We start from the raw sequence: 22,686 nt of genomic DNA, 5'->3' as shown, positions 1-22,686 counted from the left end.
CGGGAAAACTCTATCTCACATATCTATTGTACTGAAGAAAACAAAATCTCGTTCTTGATTCCCTACACTAAAAAACAGACCAGAGTTAAGACGCAAAAAATAAAACAGAAGAGGCTGAACCCATTGGTCTAAAGCTGTATGCCCCATGTGTTTTGTGTATAAGATTTCTGCATTGGTGTTAATGCTTTGACACCAGATCACTTTTTATTGCAAAGGACATGAACTGCTGCGACCTCAGATTTCCATAAGTCAACAGGAACTTCTTCCAGTGGCTTAAAATGGAAGTTTGCATGTTTACACCTATGTTTCCCTAATGGTATCTGTGCAAAAATCCTAATTTTAGAGAAGTCTTTTGTTTCTTAATCTTTCTTTGTATTTGAATTTTGTTTCAAAAGACCAGTCTATGAGCATAACTTAACTAACAGAGCATACCGGAGATTGAAATAGGTAAATGGGAAGTAATTTATTTGTGAAGCTCGAAGAACAGTATAAGATGTCAATGATCATCACTGGTTTTAAATTAACATCCCATTAATTAGTTTTCAATCTTCCTGTCATCTGTTGATGACATGAACTATAGACAGATTGCTCCATCCTCTGGGCAGGACTACTTCTGGGTCACACATAGTATTAAAAAACTACACCACATCCATCAAGAGCCCTGTGCCCTGCTGAGCATGCTTATTCCCTGCAAGTCAGTGACTAAGAATGACATTTCCGAACTCCTTCCTTTTCAGCTTCTCATATATCACAGCCTCAAAAGGAAAATTCCCATGCATCTTATTACTCACCTAACATTTGGTAGATCTGAATTTATGACTGGTGTTGCACAAAGAGGCTTGTTTCCTTGAAAGTGGCTTCTGTAACCTTCTCTTGCAGGCAAACAGTACACCCTTTGGATAACCACTCGCACCTTCACTTCTCTCCATCCCACTGCTCCCTGGCTTTCCACCATTTCAAGCAGAGAATCATTGACAGCACTCAGGGCTAAGGAATGCTCTTTTGAACCGCAGGTGTTACGGATTTGTGGAGCACAAGCAACCTGGTGAGGGAAAATCCATTAGAAAATCATTTCATGGGACCCTGAAACAACGTAGCGCTAAACAGAAAACTTCATCATGCAAAATCAACAACTTCTTACCAAATGCTAAACTGTGAACCAAATGGAACTTACCTGATTACCTGCCTGGTGTAACTCATCATCAAGGTCGTCTAGTCTGAATGTCTGTGCCAAAGATATAATATTCCTCCTAATAACCATCTTTGCAAGGCTATGCATCTTCTCTCCTGTTTCTGAATGTTCACTGAGTAGCACCTTCTGACTAAAATATGTGTTCAATATAATAGGAACATCTGCATTTTTGAGAAGCAGCTTTTGCCTGGGAAAAAAAGAATTTAAATGGCATTAAATCCATTAAAAGTTAAACTACTGATAAGCACTATTTAAAAAATCCGTTGTGTTGTGTTTCTATCCCCTTTTTTCAATAATTATCACTAAAGGGGTGTTATCCAAATTGCAAATAAACCAACTACCTACCTGCAGCTTGGGTCAGTCCTGTTAGCTCAGGCATAGAGGGACATATCCAGGGACAACTTACACCTGGAAGCTGGCTGAGCTGTTGAGCCCTGTGAACCTCATCTGCCTTCACAAAACCATTACTTGGTGCCTTCTCCTTGTCGGCACAGAATCAAAAGCACCAGCAACCCCTGCATGTAGTTACTGAGGTAAAAGCGATGAACAGAAGATTATTAATCCTGCTCTGTGTTAATTCAGAGCGCTGGCTCTGCTGGACCCAGCCTGGCCCTTGCAGACCAGGACATCCCTCTCTGGTGAGTACTTCTCACCAAACTGAATTCATGCTCACTGCAGCCAGCAGCAAGCTGTTCCTTCCTATTTCTTTCTAAAAGCAAAATTTAATGCCTTTCCTACAACATGGCATATGTTATTCTGTCTGTATGTTTGCTGCTGCCATAAATGTGCTGTCCAAGACCCAGTTTTGTTTTCTAGTGCCAATGTAAATTCCTAAACAGCTTCACATGCAGTAAATTCTCACCTAATAGATTAAGGTAATGGCTGCAGAATCCTTAAATGCACAATAGTTTAATGCCAAAGCATGTCTCAATGTTGTTTTCTTTTTTAGTATGCTAGTATCACAAGCATACGTTTAGAAATATGCTTTTAATGCTTACAGGATACAAATCTCATGAAGTCAGCTAACAAAGACAGTCAGTAATCTCATTTTCTAGAGACCATCAAAACAGTAGCAAAATTCAGTTAGTGACTTTATTGCAGCCTGCGTTTTTTCTGCTATTAGATTTGTATCGCTAGGGAGTAAAACAAGGCCTCCTGCCTTGGCAGCAAAATTGATCTGACCTGAGTTCAGAAGTAACTTCAGGACTTTGGTCTCCAGACTGCTCAATAGTCATGTTATGGAAATGAAGCAAGTTTTCACATCTATGACATTATTTGTTGAATTGCAACCATACAAAGTAAAGAAAAAAAAACAAACCCAAACAAACTCCACTAAAAATTACTTATTTCTGACCTCAATCCATAATACTTATTTCTGATCTTGGTCCACACAAGATCTTGACCATGGTCTGTTTCATTCTGTACAGAGTGGATAGTTAAGTGGAACTTAATGCATACATATTTTCAAAAGAATACAAAGAGTTGAAGCAAGTTATTAAATATGATCCCTGTTCTTTTTAAGATTACAAAATAATGCAACAGGAAGATGATCTCTGACTTTCAGGAAAAGCATGCATTTAAAACTAAGCTTCCAACTTAAAACTATAAATAATACACATAAATAATGATTAAAAAAATCATAGAATCATAGAATAGATAGGGTTGGAAGGGACCTTAAAGATCATCTAGTTGCAACCCCTCTGCCATCTATGAACGCTCACAGAAGTTATGATTTGAAACATAAAATTTGTGAAATGTCACAGCATAAAACTAAGTACAGAACTTCACTACAATGCCTTATTGCCTTCTGTGAGCTCTTCAGATCTAAGGCAGTCCAAGTTCATCCCCTAGGGACACCCAGTCCCTTGACTCCAGGAAAATATGCTAACAAAGGTCCCAGTTAAAAAGATCATGACTGTAGCTCACAAGGCTGACAAATTGACATTGCCTGATAATTTTCTGAATTACAGGATTAAAACTGAGGAATAAGCTTGGTCATCAAACCAAGACATCTGTGATCTTCTGAGATTTTTAGACTGTCACTATTCTTTTTCTGCTGAAGAACAACAAATATATGAAGTTTGCTGCTGATCTCAGAACAGTTTGGGCTGTCTTTATATGAAGATGTGGAATGAAAACTTTCACACCTACTTTTTTGAGACGTCTGTGTTCAGAACCAAAGTAAACAGGAAATCTCTCTGAACACACGACTGTTACGTCACTAATGTCAGAAGAATGTTTGCTTGATCTAAGTCATCTCATTCTCTAAAAAAATACTGACGTTAGTAGCAAATCATTCGCAGGAACTCTGAGGTTTATGGTTTTATTTTTATTTTCCTGTGCAGATATGTGATCAGCAGGTTTTTTTGGGTTTTGTTTTTTTTTTTAAAGGCAGGTAGGTTTTACTTATACCCACATTACGTGTACCACGGTTTGCTATGCCTATGCACTCTGTACCTTGAGTACTTTAAAAACCACCAAGAGCTTTCTCAGCTCACATTTCATCATATCTTCGCATGAGTAATGCCTTTCCATGTGCATGGCATTTCCACAAAGGAAAAAGGGACATATAGACACTTTCAGGAAAGATCATCCATCACCTGCAATATTAGTTCACTAAAAATACCATCCTTAACGAATGATTTGTTTTAGGCCTGCACAGGTTGCCACAGACTTAGAAGTAACCCTTCAGCCAAGCTGGACGAATAATCACGGCACTCTACTTAATATTCCCTATTTCTAAATGCACGGATTCCTCCCAATCGGAAAGTAAAAAGGATCAGCAATAAACAGAAATCATAACCAACTGAAACGAAAAAAATAAGAAAAAAGTTGGTAATAAGCTCACTATTCTGTCACAGGTGAATAGCTAACTGGAAATATTTTGTAATGACATATACATTATATATTATGCCCAAAGAACATATATATATTTTTTCTTCAGTATGAAGCATCTGCATCTGTCCCAGCTGCAAATTCTCTACCACTAGAAGTAGCTCTGTTTCCATGCTGCTTGCTACAGAGCAATAGTTACCTGTCACACTGAAAGGGGGAAGAATCCCATAAAAAGAGAGATATAAAGACCACTTTAAGAGTTTTCTAGTACACTCTGTAGGATCTTCTTAACAGATGAGGTTTTCTGTGACCTCTCTTATATTTCTTCTCTTCTATCTGCTTTTAAAATAAGCTATTTAAAAGCTTATTTTCAAAGAATGAAGAAGAGACATCATCTCATTCAGTAAATCACTCAGAGATGTTGGAAAGAAAATGAAGTTCACTACAGGCTTAAAAAAACACAAACAACCCTCTCTTGTACTCTTTGATTTTCTTTTCGCTCAGGAAAGTGTATTTAGATGTCAAATTAGTAGCTGACTTCCTTAATAACTGCTGTTAGAGGAAAGGTCATTGGTAATGACCTGAAGTAGAGATTCTGAACTTTTTATACTACAGGGCATTTTTTTTCCTGGTATGTAGACAATCAGCAATTGCCGTAACTGGTCACACGCTAAAGGAACATGAGGCAATAACGTTATTTTTTTTCTTTTCCAGCAGCAGCTTGCTTTTCTCTCTAAGGAGAGAATGCTTGCTTTTTCTCTTCCTCCCTCCTATGATGAAATGGCTATCTGGCAGAGTAGAAGCAGATGTCTGCCTACTTCTCCGTTAATTGTGGTCTATCACCATTCAAGATACCAAACACCGCAGAAATTTCCACCATGGCACGGTTAAAGTAGCTGAGGTTTCAAATTGAGGCAAGGTCTTAATCCTGCTGTCGAGCAGTCGGCAGGTTTGCACTGCAGCCTGCCCAGCACAGCCCATCTATGGGCTCAGCCAGCGAGAAGTTGTGACTCTACGGCAGCAGCTCGCTCACAAACCACATGCTTCCGCTCAGTTCTGCTGACATCAAATGGTAGTGCTGGTTCATGAACTCGAGATGACTCTGGATCACTTTAAATTAGAGAACATTTTTTTTTTGGTTTGCCCTCTCTGGGTATTTTATTGGGCTCTTTTGCCTTTTCTTTTACAAAGTGTAAAATGCCTAGAGCTGGTTTTTTTCTTTTGAAGAGTACATTGCATTAACTGAACACTCTTAACATTTCCATGACCTACAACATGTACTGTAATTATGAAACAGGCTAATTTTGAGACTCAGAACAATGATTTCTGCGTAAACGAGGTTTAGTACCCACCAAGTAGAACAGTGGTAGTATATACAGGATAAGAGCATGCCAGAGCCTTATGCTGCTGCCCAGAAGCATGAGGAATCATCTCCCATAGGAACGCCACACAAGGCCCATCCCTAACTTCCTAGGAATTGCTTATTTTGTCCAGTATGGAAGAAGTTGCTCATTCTGCCTCTTGCTTGGGGTTGAGTGTCATTTGCAATGTTACTTGTGAAAAATTGTAACATGTCCAAGAAATGCCTGAGCACTGAAATAATGCTAATAATTTATAAACCCCCAAATTTCCCAAGTTCAGATATATCTCTGCCCACCTACCACTCAAGGATGATAACTGTCTTCTCAATATGAAGCCCAAATCAAAAAGCCATTTGGAACAGAGCTACCATGCCCACAGACGGCTCAAAGAGAATTCTCATCTGTGAGTGAGTAATCTCACCACTCATGTGTGAGCCTCCATCAGCGTCATTTACCATCACTTCAATGATCTGTATGAATACTGTGTTTGCAAGCTCATGCTTTCATAAAGCAAAACTTCTTCCCCTGCCCAACATCAAAGACAGAAAACAGATACCAGCTGGTATCTCTTTCTTTGAAATCATCTTACTCAAAGCAATAGATTATTGTGGGACAAGTTTCCAAGGCTGATTGTCCTACTTTCTCCATTAAGAAAGAGACGGTACTAACTATTTAGATCAGTGTCCAGAGTCATATATGTCAAATATAAAATTCTCAATTGTGTCAGGTTTTCCAAAGAAATGTAGCTTCAACATCTCAGAGTAGCAGTTCTGCAGAAGGTGTAAAAATAAAAAGCTACTTAAGCTATGTCTAAAATTTCTACTTTCTTAATTCGTGACTAGCTAGGTATTTGGTTTGTTCCCCTACTAGAAAAATATTTTGTCTGAGGACTACTTCCTTGAATACAACATACACAGAAAAGAATACATAGCTATTAAAAGCATATATTGCTATAACCCAATCTAGTATTATTTATCATTTAGCCTTAAGAAAAAAGCAAACTCTAAGGAAATCAGAAAAATAACATAGGTAATGGAAAAAAAAATCTTCTCCATTGTAGCATAAGTTCTTTCTGCAAAATAATAATGTACTTTTCAACAAAATTACTTGTAAACCTAAGAAATCACTCCAGCAAGAAATTACAGTATACAAAGCCAAAATTTTTATCACTGTATAGTTTTACTAATTTCAAAGTAATCATATAAACTGGCTTGCCATAGTACGGCCTTTTGAAATGTGACACCCTGGAGCACGAAAGAGAGTCGTATGGCATTTTCACATTTAAGAAGAGCCCTGCTATAAAAAGCTTGTGGTTACCATCATGCACTCTTATATCACACACCCAGTGCTCTCACCTCTGCAGAGAGCTGCACTGTGTGCTAACTGAAAAGGTTGTACAGGTCCTCTGATGTAGGAAAGCACAGATGGATATCAAAGCACACCTTACCCACCTCCAGGAAATTAGTGTAATACCAGGCTTTACCAAGACTGGAAAGTAGGGAAGTTCCTCAGAGCTCTCCTACCACTTACTTCAGCTACGAAGAAAGCACCTGAAATTTCTAGCATTCTGGACCACAATTTATTATGACAAAGCTTAACCTTTGGCACCACCAAACTTAAAATTCCACTCACAGGCTATGCTTACGTACAGACCGGCACAAAAACAATCTCTTGAGCTCATGGTCTGAATACTTTTGAGAGAATTTGGTGAAAATGTATTCTAACTGTGATGCCAGGACTTCTTTCCTATCTAGCGCGTAAGTCAGGCACAAAGCAAATTTTTAAAGATTTAAAGTTCCATTGGTAAAAAACTGCATGTAATAAAGCACTGAATGAGAAAGTTTAAAAACAAAAACACTCTCCCCCACACAGTATGAGGGTGTTACAAGTAACTGGGGAGATATAAATGTTGTGGTTATCTTTTCATAATCAAGATGTTATGAAAGAATCCAATCTGTGTGTTTACCCCATATATCAACTTGTGTCTGACTAGGCATGAGCTCATTACTCAGACAACTTCTATCTCCTCCCAGTGCTAAACTGCACGTAGGGTTTGAGGTGGCTGTGGGAGGATGGCTGGAGCCACCAGAAAGTCCAGGGATATGTTGGAGGGATTCTGAAAGGTGAAAAAAGGGAAGCAAGCAAACTGCAAAGTGTCATCATATTAAAACTTGTGGTGAATGTTAGCGGTAACAAAAATGGCTGTACTGGAGTGAGATCAGAGCCCAATCTACCCCATACTCTAGCTTTCAGCAGCAAACAGCAGATGTTTGAAGAAGACTACGAAAATAAATGCAAGCACCTAGTGAAAGTTCTCCAGAACACTCTCTAATAACTTCCAAAAACTTTTAGCTTAGGGACTTCCTAAGGTGGAAATAATATCTTTGTAATTAACAGTCCTTGGTAGACTTTTCTTCCAGGAGCTTATTTACCTGCTTTTTGACATTAGTCACATTGACAGCATCCACAACATCCTGCAGCATCCACCGTGCTCTACAGTCTAATTACACGCATGTGAGAAACCACTTCCTTTTATTTGTTTTGATCTGTCACCTAGTGGTTACATTGCTGCCCCCCACTTCTTCCTTTTTAGAGGCAGTGAACAATCACCCTTCTTGATCACTTCCCAATACAGACCTTTATCACACCCTCTCCCAGCCACTGCTTTTTCAAGGTGAAGAGCCCTAGTCACCTTAGTCATTTCTCATAGGGAAGCTGCTCCATGTCTCTCCTTGTCACTCTTCTTTGGTATTGTTCCACTTCTGCTACATATTTTTGATTCAGAAGACTGAAATTCCGATGCGAAAATGCACCATGAATTTCTACAGTGACATCATGATGTTTTTGACTTGATTTTAGTAAGTCTTACCCCTCTGTGTATTTTTCTGATCATTACATAAAAACTAAGCTGACGTATTAATGAAGCTATCCGAATACTAAAACCACGTTCCTGGATATTAACAATCCTGAGTCAACAATTTTATTTGTGCACTTTGCATTTACCCACAATTTCTTAGTAGGAGAGGTCAAACCCTTCCTCCAGCCCCAGTTCTAAAGCACTCTATAGGAGCATGAACATATCCCATGTCCATAGGATTGTGAGGACCACAGTGTGCCAATGAAGAGAAAGGAAACCTGAATAGTGTTCTTGTTGCACAGAAGGTACCTAATTCTTTATTTCCTTCGTAGGCACCATGACACAATGGAGATTTGAGGCAACAGGTTACACCAACAACTGTGGTGGGAAGGTAAGGAGTCTGGCCACTCTGCCACCACTACATTGCATCCCCATGCCTCAGTTATCTGGAGAAGCTGCTCCTCAGGCCAGAAGAGCTCTGCAATATCCATCCAAGCAGCTGAGGGTCACAAGTTAGAGTGAAGTACTTGAGCTCAGAATTACAGCCCAAGGTATGAAGTGTGAGAGTACTTGGCTGGTTGGTTCAAGTTTGGAGGATTATCAGAGAAACTTTAACAAATAAATTCCATTTTAAAACACATTGTTCAATGTTTTGTAGAGGTTATTAAGAACATTAACTAACCTTCTCTCCCACAGAGGTTTGGCATGTGCTATTGGCAAAGACTCCTCACAAGTCCATGCTTGCATACATGCTCAAAAGTGTCTTCACATGCACAGTAGCAAGAACAAATACCTACCCTTGAACAAACTCTGGTACTCAGAAAGACAGCTCAATATATGCATATGCTTTTATTGAAGTATTTTATTATTAAATTTATTATTAAAACTAACCAACCCACTCAACTGAAAAACAACCAAAAACCTCCCATTAGACTTGTTCTTTTGCTTGCTTCTTGTTCTGGTAGTCATCTCTGGGTATTTTCTGTTGTTTCTTGGCCAGGACATGGAGCAAGACTAAATTCTGCTAAGGTGACTTCTTATACAGACAAATCCAGTGCTATCAGCCATTAGTACACAGAGAGTGGCTGAAAGTAACTGTAGTTCTGGGTTCTCTGGTAACACAAAGGGAATCATAAAAGGTAGCAAGAGCTTGCTCAGTGTCACAGAGTGTAACAGAAAAGCAGAAGACTCCCTCTGAGTCCCTCAAACTGCTTCAGCAGGAAGGTGGGCAGCAGCCTGGAGGTCTCAATGAAAAGCGCCAAGCAAAAGGCTGTGGCACAGACTGCTGTGGTGCAGAGCACCAGCACTCCTTAGGCAGGTTGTAGACCAAGTTCACCTATGCTGTGCTACACTTCAGCTTTACTGAGCTGAGAAGAATCTTTTTTCTTCACTGTATTTGCTGCTATCATTGATAAAGGTTTAACAAAGGTAAAGGCAGTATGAATAAGCCAGGTACCACAGAAATCTGTTTTAGGCCAAGTCCTGCCTGCAGTAATCTACACACCATAGTCATCAGTGAAAAGACAGCAATGCTAGCGGCCAGAGTGGAAGCTTTTTTACTGAAATATCCTTGTGTAGACATAGCATGAGTGAGCCTTTCTGTGTAAGGGAAGCCTGCCACAGAATGCCCTTCTTCTTTTCAGGTATGTACTTTAAAGTTATTGCTCACAAGAACTACTTTCAGAGCTTTGTTTTGCTTCTATGTAATAGTACATATCTTCTCCATTAAATCGCAACAGATGGATTCTACAGCCTTGTTCTCTCACAGTACAAACAGGAAAAACCTTGTAAGAAATAACATTTAAATTCAACATTCTCCTTAATATGGTCTTTTTATTTTCTTTTTTGAATCAAGAGCAATCTTAGTATTCCTGCATTACTTTAAAGACCTAATTGTACAGAACAAGCAAGAACTTCTAATTTTAATATTGAAATCTTATACTGGTGGTCTCTGGGTCTTGGCTTAGCTTTGGTCCGTTTTATTTCTCTGAACAGTTGCAGTGACAATTAGCCACCAGACCACGTCTGGGAAAATATTCATACTGTATCACACTATTCTTACACACTCAAGTTTCTTTTTCCAATTCATGTAAGAGGACTGGTGACCCAGCAGAGCAGACTCAATAATGCAATGAGATGGATGAACTCATGGATTGCTTTTTTGTGAACCCATTAGCCTTCAGAGGCCACAGAGCTTCAGCATGTACTAGGTTTACTTTTCCATTTCAAAGAATATTTATTTCCAGAAGGAAACAGTCTTTTCTGCTTTAAATAAAAGAAAATTAGAGAGTGTAGTGGAAAGATAAAAGCCCTTACTATCTAAAGAAAAACACTACACATAAGTCTGCTTCTATTTTCTCTAAAATATTTCATCTACCAACCCAAAAAGTCAAATTTACCTGCCACAATTCTCTGTATTGCACAGTCATATGAATACAGCTCCTTGAAACTTGTTGTGAGCCAAGTTGAAAGAAGGGAAGAAATACCAGACAAATCATTACAGAAATAAGAGTAACTTTTTCGGAACAAGAACAAGATCTGTATTTTCCTCGAGGACCTAAGAAAACAGAATTGCAATCTGAGTCATTGCTTGAATTACTGTCATAAACATAGTAAAACTTCTACAAGCCTGATGCAAACACACCCACCAAAACAAGGGGCTACCAACAACCTTTAAAAACTGGGAAGAGTTGTGGCAGCAATGAGGCTGTGACATACAGTCATGCATGAAGAGCCAGTTCTTGGACTACCCACTTCAGCTAGAGAGCTCTGTAGAAGCAACATCCTTCCAAGAGAAAGGAGCAGTCTGGAGTATGGGTATTTCTCACTACTGCACCCAGCCCTCCCCTAAAGAAAAGAGCAGAAACAAAGGCTTTGAAGTTGTGGAGAAACACCTGTGAAAACACAGATTTTGGAGAAAACTGGGGAGAGAGACAGAAGGGAGAAGGTGTGCCATCACAGAAATCTTGGCCCTGGCAAAGCAAAAACCACTGAAGTTTAAAATGCGAATGGGATTCCAAGAACAATAATGACATTAGCCAGTACAGAGAAATGTTCATACAATGAAGGGTGAAAAAACTAGCACACACATTTCCCAATCAAACAACTGTAAGCTAATCGGGGGCTTAAATATATCCAGTATTGTTAAATGACAGATGGTATCCCTATTCTCAGGCCTGGGAGCTGCACACCAAGTTTCATAAGCAGGGATTTTGCAGCTGAATTTGAAAAGCTGAGGAATATGAACCCGAAGAAGGACTGCTGACTGACTTACAAAGGAATCATCATGCATTTTGTTTTTCCTTTCTGTACTTTTAACTCTATTTGTACCTTCACTAAAATAACAGCAATCAGTATCACTGTACAATATGCCCGGCCTTACTCTGTGTACACAGGACCAAACCAGACCCTGTGTTTTTGTTGACTCACGTGGTATCACAGGCAAAACCAGGAGAAAAAATTCTCTGACAGAACAAGCAGGCTCCAGCAAAACTACCTGACTTTCCTCCTGAGTACTCTCACTACAACTTAAGTACTACTGGTAAGAAAACATCTTCTAACTCTAACAAAAATATAGAACAGAATCACAGAATCCTTTATATATATAACATATATTTTGCTACCTTTCAGTGAAATAATATTTCCTCATATCCAATCTAAACCTCCCCTGGTGCAAGTTGAGGCCATTTCCTCTCATCCTATCCTTGTTCCCTAGGAGAAGCGACCAACACCCACCTCTCTACAATATCCTTTCAGTCAGTTGCAAAGAGCGATAAAGTCTCTCCTCAGCCTCGTCTTCCCCATGTTTTGCCAGCTGATACACATCCCTACGTAAGCTGAAATTCTTCATTTTTTCCCACTCTGGTGGCAAGACCCTCCCTGCTTGCTTATTTAATTTTTTTTTTCTTTTTTATTTAAAAGAGTTTTGTCTTCTTGTTCAGCCAAGCCAAGGGACGGCTTCTCTTAGTCTCCATTCCCAAGGAGCACCTGCTAATCTGCAGCCTTCCTGCACTGCTCCTCCTGGCGCTGGCACTCTGCAAGGGAAGACGGAGCTTCACACTCATATTCATGTGCAATTCAAGATGGACCTAAATAAAAATTATTACTTACTCAACAGCATCACTAAAAAGAATGTGAAAAAAAATATGCAATAACACTAGCACATTCTTGCTTTAAGTTTTGCAAGTAAATATATTTAGGATGTTGTACTTCAACACATATTTATACAGCTGTTTTGAAAGCAAAGGTACTAGTGTCCTATATTTTCCTCTATCATTGCTTAAAAAAAAAAAAAGATACCTGAAATGAGTGCAAAACTGTTGAGTACTGCTCGAAGAGGAGTCTTTGGGATGATTTCCTGTATGTAAATGTACTCAGCTGAAAAAATGTCCAGGGCATGATTCCCAGACTACGACACAGGAAAATAGAAGAGTTCCCTGTCTTAGTTAACATCAGAGGGAAGACACAAAGGACTCATCAAGGGAAAAGAGAACTTTTCATGACTCTAGTTATGTGTGTGCACATGCTCACAAAAGTGAACACACACATGTGTGCACTCCCTTCCCTGCCTTGCCCCTGCCCCAGTGGGGTGGGAGAGCTGGCGCAACATCCCCTTAAGGGAGCAGCTCTTGAAAGATCTGATACGGTGTTTTTTACATTCAACTGACTGCAAGCAACATTCCTTTAAAAACCAAATTTATCTGTTTGCTTTCTTGAAGTGTCACAAAGATAATATTCATGTCTGTGACCCTGACTGTCTCTGGTCAAGAGGCAGAGATTGTGCAGACTGCGTTGTTTTCCAGCACCCCTGGGACACCCGCCAGAGAACAGTGCTGCTGTCTCAGAGGACACGGTCAGATCCCTTGGCCTTCGCCTAATGCTGTTAGCAGTCCCTCTGGCTAAACTGCTGAGAAGCTGACGGCATGCATGGGAGACTTGCCTTCCACAGCCCTACACCCGTGATTCTGATGTACACAGCAAAAACTCTGGTGTCCTAAATTTGAGAATACTATTTTTTTCTTTAGAGAACATTACCCCCAGATCACATGTCTTTCCATTTCTTCTTTATCATTACTGTCCTCCAAATTCCAACACCACCACCCTCTAAGTACCTGCCCAAACATTCATATCTGGTTTATACACTGTGGTTACATGTACACGTGGGCAGAAAATCTTATACAGAATCTTATTTAAACACAGCTTCATCGTTCAGATATTATTTGGGCAACCAGCTACAGAAAGCCAAACAGCATTACAAAATCTCATTTAAAAGCCTGATATAACTACAGGAGCACTCATTTTAGAGTGAATCTAACTCACTGTCCTTCCCATAATTACTTGCCTAAGTGAATTTGAAAAGAAACGTTGCCAAGTGCAGCCAATGCAACCTTTGCCCTTGGAAGTCCTTGAACTAAAGTTTGCTGAGGGCTGGCAGGTTAATCCAGGGAAGAATCCATCTATGTTTGCCCAGTCCTTCTGTTCTCCCACCATCATGTGCTCCTGGAGATAGGGTACTCAGATAGGCAGAACTATTATCTCATCTGATAGAGCTGGTCTGTTCAGCACACCCACCACATCTTGCCTCCATGCTAATAAAGGCACAGCCTAACAGAAAAGCAGATCATGAAACGCAGATAAGCATTCTCTGCATTTTTAGTATGTCTTAAGCTCATCCCATCAGGACAGTGTTCAGTATAACACTGCTGCCACAAGACATGACTACAACTGATCATGTAATGACAGTAATAAATGTATGCTTGCATGGCTACATATAGAAGTATACAAATCCCTGATTATAGACTCATCATAGAACACGTGAAAAGCTTGAGATGCAAGCAGATTTAATTTTATTTCATTCTAAACTTGTTCCAAGACTGTAATTTTAATTTAAGCCTACTCTGTAAAGGTTAAAAAAAACGTGTCTGCCCAATAGCGAGCACCAAAACATGTACCACCCACAAAGGCTCTCTGTAAATGTAAACCCTCTTAATGAGAACCCTCCCCCTTTCACCTCAGAAGGTAGGTGGCCGTTATAGATGCCCTGAATGTCTGGCTACGGCTGATGAGGAGAGCATGAGTTAGTTTAGAAAGCCTCTTGAAGTCATCCAGGGAGTTTCTCTTCCATGCTGTCAGAGGGCATCTGGCTTAAGGACACAAACTAAACACAACTGTGGCAGCTCAGCAGTCATTTGTAGTGACTTTGCCACATTACCTGTTTCAGGTTCTTAAATCACCAAAACCCAGGCCTAACAGCCAGCAAACAATTTGTAAAATGTGGTAAAATTACATGTCCATTGCAAAATATGTGCTTAGTATAAGGCTAGCTTACTTCTGTTTAGATAATACAGCTGCATAGAAATCCTTGTTACATTTTAATAGCATTGTGAGGTCTACGTGAAAGGCAAAAATAGTCGCAATTCTTTGAGTAGGAACAGACAGGAAAAAAGGCAATGCTAGACCAGAAAACATAGCAAAAGAATATTGAAAATTAGCAATTAATGCAGCAAAATAAACAGGTGGTAAAATTTTAAGCAAACACTTTGTCTCTGTGCTCACTTGCATAGTTTCCCATGAGGCTGAGCCTCTACCATGCTTCCATCACACCTAGGCTTGGACTCTATCAAAGTGTGCTGGACTTCCAGAAAGGGTAATCACATATTTTGCTACTATAACAGATTCAGGCACACAGAGAACAAAGCAGGTGAGAAGATCTCAAAAAAAATAGTCCATCTTAACAGAGACTCGGTATTGAATGCTGCCTTCAGTTTTTGTTTTGTTCTTGCTTATATTCTTTCTCCCCAGAAAGATTCTTGCCAGCTGTTTTGCTCCCTCTCAGTATTCCAACAATGAGTGAACACCACCCCATGGTGCTGGATCTCAAAGGCAAAGTTATGATTAACAGTTTTATGGTTAAGCACCAGCTGACCAGGCGCGGCCACAAAACCAAACTCTGCAGCTGAGAGCTCAGGGCCCCACTCAGGATCCCCTCAAGCGCTGAAATCTTCACACTCTTCCCCTCTGAGCCAGGGAAAGGGACGGCAATTCCAGAAGGAACAGAACACCAAGTCAACCTTGGATTACACAAAGGCTTTTGATGCCGAGACCTATGAGCACTGCCTGGTTCCCCAATCAAAGAACATAATTCAGCTCTATCATGATACATGCACAGGAAAAGCAAGTCAGGTGGAGACCTGCAGGACAAGCACCACAGGTATGTGTAGCCTCGTTATCTTGTGCTCAATATGGAAAATATTCCAGCCCATTCTTCAAATAGTCTCTTGAAGTAATTAATACCATTTGTATAATTTACAATATGTAAAGTAAATAAAAAAAAAATAAATTCCCATGTTATGTCATTTAACCTCACCTATTTACCTTGAAAATCAGTTCAGTCAGTTTTACTTTCAGTGTTCCTTGCTGCCAGATTAAGGTTGCTAAAGGGCACATATTATTTGATAAAAGCAATTTTATCTACTGGCATATACATATGTGTTTGTTTTATGCCACAGAAATAGCTCTATGCTTTTCACAGAAACTGGATATAGAAGCTACACATGTGAAAAACAGGACGAGCAGATGCCCTCCTCCCAAACTATTAACATAGCAAGAGACTTATAATATTTGTTTGAAAACACTTGCCCTAAGTAATAATCCTGATGGAAAAAAAGGAAGCAATTTTGCTTACTCTCTGCCTTCAGGTGTCTCATTAAAACATCTTCTATAAAATAATAGGATATGAGTCTCTCCTTAGGACTTTACACTTAGGCTAACAATCTTTGGGGAAGGCTTCTGGCAGCAAAAGAGCGTAAACTCAATTTCTTGTTTTAATTTTGAATTTAATTTGTCAGCAAAACCAAAGTTCATAAAGAAGGCAAATTTTGACAAATTACAACTGCCATGAGCTCTGCTAAGAGCAGGATGTAACATGAACGTAATTCTTCAAGAGAACAAATTGCATCCAAACAAAAAATGCTTAGTTAATAAGTTCATTCTGTAGTTTGCCAACTCTTCAGGCTGGGTGTTACGGAGAATTTGTTAACCTCACATTCACATAATAAAGTGATCTGCAGCACATCTACTACGTGCCAGCAGTCCAAGATGACAGTTGTCCTACTGGCATTTTTGGATTATGGTTAGCCTTTTCTTTCTCTAACTAGAACACCTCTAAAGCTATAATACCTTAAATCTGGGTGCATCTGTAAACAGAAAGAGGTAATATAAATGAAGTAGCAGTCTTTCCAAATGCAATCTTAGAAGCCTTGCTCGCACAAGTAATTTGCGCCAAGAAAGAAAATGGTGGCTTATAAAAATAGTCATTTATTTGTAAATCTAAAATAAAATACAGGTGTGTATTAGGTATATGGTAAGAATGTTTCCTGCTCACTTCATCACATCACATGGATGGGTAGAGCAGCACAGTCTGCAGAAATGTAAATTATTACATTGGACACTAAGATATAAGTAAATAGCTGGAGGTGTTCCAAGCCTAAAACATCTATTGGACATATAAGACTGGGATCTATCTAGCTAACTGTTCCCCTATATGCTCCTTACAGGTAATAAGCAGAAATAAAAACCTTCATTATGAAGTTGATTTTATGTCCTTAAGAAGAGATACACTCCTGAAATGCCGATTTCCTTCTCCCTGTTTTCTACAGAAGTACGAAGGGCACAGCCATACCACAGGTGCTTTGAGTCCTACACTACCTGCCATGCTGCTCAGCACAGAGGAAATGTGTAACCTGGCAATTCTCTTGCCAAAGCAGGAGATGTAAGTTCTGCAGAGGTTCTCACAGCAGTAGCTGCTCTCAGCATCTCAAGCTCCATCACCACAGCATGGGAGGTTTCACCAAGTTGTGAAAAACCATGATGAAATCTTACTACAAACTGCTCTCTGCCTCCTATAATTAAATGTACCGCTTGCCCAAGACTTCAGCATCTCTGGCTCTCTGATGCTGGGAAGAGGTCTCCATTCCTATTGCTACTTTTACTTTTCAACCATGGGAACATGGTAGTAGAATTGCATGAAAATTGAACTAAATCACTTACAGAGAAATCGCACAGTTTTTTTCATGTTCCTGAAAGCCAAATCAGATGTCACGCATCAAGGAAAAAACCCACTGTGAAACTAGCATGGTATCACACAGAATTACACTCCACATTCTCCTATATATCTCCAAACTGTGAGAGATAAACTCACAAATGGTAGCACAAATGGGAATAATACTGGTGCTTAGCACAGCCCCATGCAGAAAAAGCGCAAGTGACTCTAAAGAAGCGAACAGCACAGCAGACGTAGCAAGGCCGTGGCCATACAGCCAAGAACTGTAATACATCCACGAACGAGCATATGGTGTGCTGCAACGAGTTCATTCTCTTCTGGACCCAGCCTCGGTGCCTGAACAGGACACCTGCTCCTCACAGCTCTCCGGCACCAGGTACCATCAGGAGTTTACCTTCCTCATCGCTGAGCTCTATTCCTTTCAGTGCAAAGCCAGCCAGGTTAGCACAAACTGCCTTAAACATCAGTTTCCATACAGCTCTCGGATTTCACACTAATGTACAAGAAGGACTTAAACACATTCATCATCTCCACTATCTGCTGGCACAGGGCAATTATCTGCAGGAAGATGACAGGCATGAGTGGGTGTCTGCCACCCACAGAGCAAGCAGCGGTGAGTGACAATCCACACCACGGGCAGACTCGCTGCCGCAGAAAACAATCGCCTCGCTACTTTTCTGCCTTTTGCCTCTCCACTACCCTAGGATATGCTTGATCCTGCTGAGCCAATTTAATGCAGTAGAACAATAAAACGTCCTACTCTTCCACCCTCCCCATCTTTTCCAAAATCTATTTTCTGATTAGTTACTACCAGTTTAGTGATTTGAATCACAAGCACCCATGCCTTGGAAGACAAAATGCTGGAAGCATATGCAATGGCTAAACTTTACCCTATATAAATACTTTACATAAGTTATAGAGATGTAAATTATGCTAGAAAGGGGTAAAAAATATTCTGCATTTGTTCAGGATGAGCAATTAGATTTCTTACTGTCAATCTACATGAGAGTGGTAACTCTACATGCAACCTGCAGCATGCTTTCTGAACGCTTCAAGCAGACACAACTCCTATCATGCTGCTGGGCTATACTTTATCATCTTGTTTTTTTCTGCTTGATGCACTTATTTCCTTGAGAGGACAGAACAGAGTGAGTGGGGATAAACCAGAGAAACAATAAGAAGCCAAAATCCCTCACTGTACAACAAAACCACGTCACTAGCAACCACAAATGATACTAAAATCAACAGATAAAGGTCAGATAAAGCATAAGATAAGGTAGTGCGTACATTAATATCTCAAAGATGCTATTACAAGGTTAATCAGTTAGGCTGGCAAGATTAAGGTCTGAGTTATTTGGTGCCTAAGAAACAAAATAAAAATAATTTCTTTTTACTTTATAAACAAAATGTAAATCATTATGACATTACTGCTTAACAGAATAAAATTAATATAATGCAATAAAATCTAAATCTTACAGACAGATATCTCTAGGTATTTTTATACTAGTATAGCTATACACAATACAGGGCGCTTTGTCCTAATTCAGCACCAGGTCCCACCACTGTGCTGCTTTTTTTACAACCATCGAATGTCAAACAGAGAGGCTGCATGAGAGTTTTGCTGCGCTGATGCAAAAAGGAAACCCAAACTAAACCCCATGCCTGCCAAATAGAAGAGTGCTCGGTTTCTTTCATTGTTGCCCTCATTTAATTACTGAGAGCAAGGTCTTTTCTCTTCTGCTTTTGGGAATGCTATTGAATATGAAGAACTACAGATTTATTTACTTTTTTGTCTTCAAAAATCACCTGATAATCATCTGACAAAGATCAAAAGTTCAGGATTTGCATTATGACTGTTTCTGCAATTTCTCTTAATTTTTGATGCTACTATATATGTATGACTGAAAACCGAAGTTGTGAAGAAAATAACGGCTGCCTGTTTCACCTAGAGGTTGGCTCCAGATTCTCACTGACTGCTCAAACACGGGTGGCTAATTCTTGAACTGAGGGGGAATTATTTAGGTTCGTGCCATTACAACACAACAATTGGCAGTTTAAAATTTCAGCTTTCACATAAATAAACATTGAGAAAGGCCTGCAGGCACAAATGAAAGTGCAATGCTTTTCTCATGGCTTGCCTGTGCTCTTCTTGGCAGTGTTTGCTCTTGAGCCTGCTCAGCTTAGTGAGGAGATAAATCACAAAGATGGGGGTAAGTCTTAGTCTTCAGTTGGATACATCAAAAGGAAAGTTACCATGAGTACAACATCAGTCATATATTAGTATTTAAAGGTCCAGTATATAGGTTAAGGAGAATTTTAACTCCACCTTTATCAAAGTGTTACCTCTGCTACGTATTATTCATACAGCAAGACTCTTCATCGCTCAGACGCTCTGCCAATTCTTTCCTCCCCACTGAAACCAACCACGCAAATCTAAAATGCCTATTTTCAACAAAAGCCTATGGAAATGCACACTTCTTGCCAAACATTAAGCATGAACTTTCAAGTTTCACTGATTACACATTTATGTGGCACCATGAGCCTGTGTGTCTTGGCGCTATCAATCCTTCTGTTCCCAGCCTCCAAGAGAAAGGCCTTCACCAGTTCATTGCTTTGTTGCTCGTTTGTAGACATACGTGGGTGTATCGGCCATTATCAGACAAAGGAAGTGCATAAGGAAATTGAGGTAAAGCTATACTGAAATAAAGACTTTCACATTTAGGACCGAAAAGAAAATACTTACTACTTCTAACGCTTTCACTTAACTCACTCTAACAAAAAACACTGCATTGCAGCTCAGGAACTGCATTCCCAACATGCAATAATCTCATATTGCAGTTCACTTTGCAACAATGTTTTAAGAAGGTAATGGCCAATTAACTCAAAAAAAAAATCTATCTCATCCTCTTAAAAAACATGTTTCTTCTTCTCACCAGTATTACTGCTCCACTGTAGCTAACATGCCATAGAAATCAGAGAACAGAGATTGCTTTAAGCTAGTCCTACAGATTTTAAGAGGGTAGTCATGCTTAGTGTAGATTGAAAACAGAAAGGAGAGCATCAGTGACTTCTCTGACCCTCTGCTAAGCAAACAGATTTGCTGAACCAACTGAACATTTTCTAAGCATGTAGCTTCAGAAGAAAGAGCTACTGACGTGACGATGAGAAACCCAGCATGGGTAGCTCTGTGTCTAAGAGTGCAGGATGTCTCCTCTACTGAAAAAGGCATTTTATAAAATTAAAACTGTTACTGCATCAGCACTTAAAGGTGCAGGTGGTAAGCCAGCTTAAAGCAATACCTAGTTCTTTAATAGCATCTTTCCCTTAAAGATTTTAGAGTACTGCACAAAAATTAAAAACCTCACACAATAGTTTTAATAAACAGGTGTCTTAAAATTCCTGCTTTACCTAAAGTATTTCTGCCTTTAGCTCATGAAATGAGAAATAAAGGTAGAGACAATGGTAACTTGTCTAAAGCAACATAGAAAAAGAAGCTCTGGCTTCACAAAGCTCTCACCCTGTGGTCCTCCCCCCCGATTTGGGTGGACATGTCTGTGGGTTGTGCTGCAAAACAGATCAAGAACTCATCCAACTTGAAAAAACAAAGTAAAGGAAAATCCCTGCCTTCAAAAAAAAGGAAAGAAAGAAAAGAAAATTTTATAGCTAGAGCAGCTCCTTTGGTCAGATCCCAGTCCTCATAGAGCCCTGCCACAGTTAACACTGGCAGAAGCGAGGTACGCTATAGTGCAGGAGCAGGAACAAGTGGGAACAGTTAGAAGAAACCAGAACAGGTGAGGCAAGGGTGTACCACGGCCTTGGCCTCAAGTGTCAGAGCGCCTGGCTCTCAGTGAAACCCTCTAACGTTCCATCCGCTACCTCACACTCTTTACTGCCTCAACCCCTCCCAAAGAATACATTCAAAAGTCAACTACCAAAGGAAACATGCTCTTCAACACTTATGCTAATTGTGACTTGTTCCTTTGCAGCTGCAAATTTGCAGTTGCTAATTGCGACTTCTTTGCACTTGCAGTAGACAGCCAGGAACTGTCTGAGCGTGCAATAGCTGCTTCCATCATTGGGGTACAAACTCTTCAGGCGAGATAGGAAGGGTAGGAGAGGAAGCGGGGTAGCTCTCTTTGTAAGGAAGGACTTGGACACCGTTGAGATGGATTGTGGCAATGAGGAGATTGAGTGCCTGTGGGTTAAAATCAGAGGAGCCCACCAGAAGGTAGATTTTGTGATGGGAGTCTGTTACAGACCACCCAGCCAAGGAGAAGCAGCTGATGAGCTCTTCTATAAACAGCTGGGGTTAATCTCTAGATCAATGCCTCTTGTTCTTGTGGGAGACTTCAATCTGCCTGATATCTGCTGGAAGTACAATAGAGCAGAAAGGAAGCAGCCTAGGAGCTTCCTGGAGTGCGTGGAAGACAACTTCCTTGCACAGCTGGTGAATGAAACAACAAGGAATGGTGCCCTCCTGGACCTGCTGTTTGTGAACAGAGAAGGCCTTGAGGGGATGTGGCAGTAGGTGGACACCTAGGACAAAGCGATCATGAGATGATAGGGTTTTCTGTTCTAGGTGAAGTGAAGAGGGTGGTTAGTAGGACAGTAGCATTAAATTTCCAGAGGGCAGACTTTGAACTCTTCAGAAGGCTGGTTGGCAAAGTCTCCTGGGAGACAGTACTCAAGGGCAAGGGAGCCCATGAGGGCTGGGAGCTCTTCAAAAAGGAAATCCTAGCAGCTCAGGAGAAAGCCATCCCCATGTTCCGGAAAAAAAGCCGGCAGGGGAGAAAACCAGCTTGGTTGAACAGAGAGATCTTGAGTGATATCAAGAAGAAAAGAAATGTTTATGGGCTCTGGAAGAGGGGACAGGCCTCTTGGGTGGACTACAGGAGGGAAGAGAGATTGTGTAGAGAAAAAATCAGAAGGGCTAAGGCTCAACTAGAAATCAGATTGGCAAAGTCTGTGAAAGATAACAAAAAATCCTTCTATAAATATATAAATAATAAAAGGAAGACTAGGGAGACCATACAGTCCCTATTGGACGCAGAAGGAACAACAGTGACAGGGGATGAGGAAAAGGCTGATGTACTTAATGCCTTCTTTGCCTCAGTCTTTAATTGTAAAGAAAGTCGTTCCATCTGCGTACAAACCCAGGAGCTAGAGGAGCAAAATGAGGCTCCCATGATCCAAGAGGAGGTGGTCAGAGCCTAGCTAGCCCGACTAGACACCCACAAGTCTATGGGGCCGGATGGGATTCATCCAAGAGTATTGAAGGAGCTGGCGGATTTGCTGGCCAAACCCCTTTCCATCATCTTCCAACAGTCCTGGAAGACTGGGGAAGTCCCACTGGACTGGAGGCTGGCTGATGTAGTGCCCA

The 22,686-nt window shown here is 40.3% G+C and overlaps 1 protein-coding gene across 1 annotated transcript in view; it reads right to left on the bottom strand.

The window, feature by feature from the left end:
- SPIDR (scaffold protein involved in DNA repair) overlaps window positions 1–22,686 on the bottom strand; it is a 216,721-nt gene that overhangs the window by 75,128 nt on the left and 118,907 nt on the right. Inside the window, exons 9-10 of the mRNA XM_069854054.1 lie at window positions 1,175–1,379; window positions 792–1,042 (exon numbers count right to left, since the gene is read on the bottom strand). Coding sequence (XP_069710155.1) covers window positions 792–1,042; window positions 1,175–1,379 — 456 coding nt within the window. The remainder of the gene's footprint in view (window positions 1–791; window positions 1,043–1,174; window positions 1,380–22,686) is intronic.

Source organism: Phaenicophaeus curvirostris, chromosome 3 (genome assembly GCF_032191515.1).
Source record: "Phaenicophaeus curvirostris isolate KB17595 chromosome 3, BPBGC_Pcur_1.0, whole genome shotgun sequence".
Taxonomy (NCBI): domain Eukaryota; kingdom Metazoa; phylum Chordata; class Aves; order Cuculiformes; family Cuculidae; genus Phaenicophaeus; species Phaenicophaeus curvirostris.
This window is presented reverse-complemented; position numbering and strand designations above follow the sequence as displayed.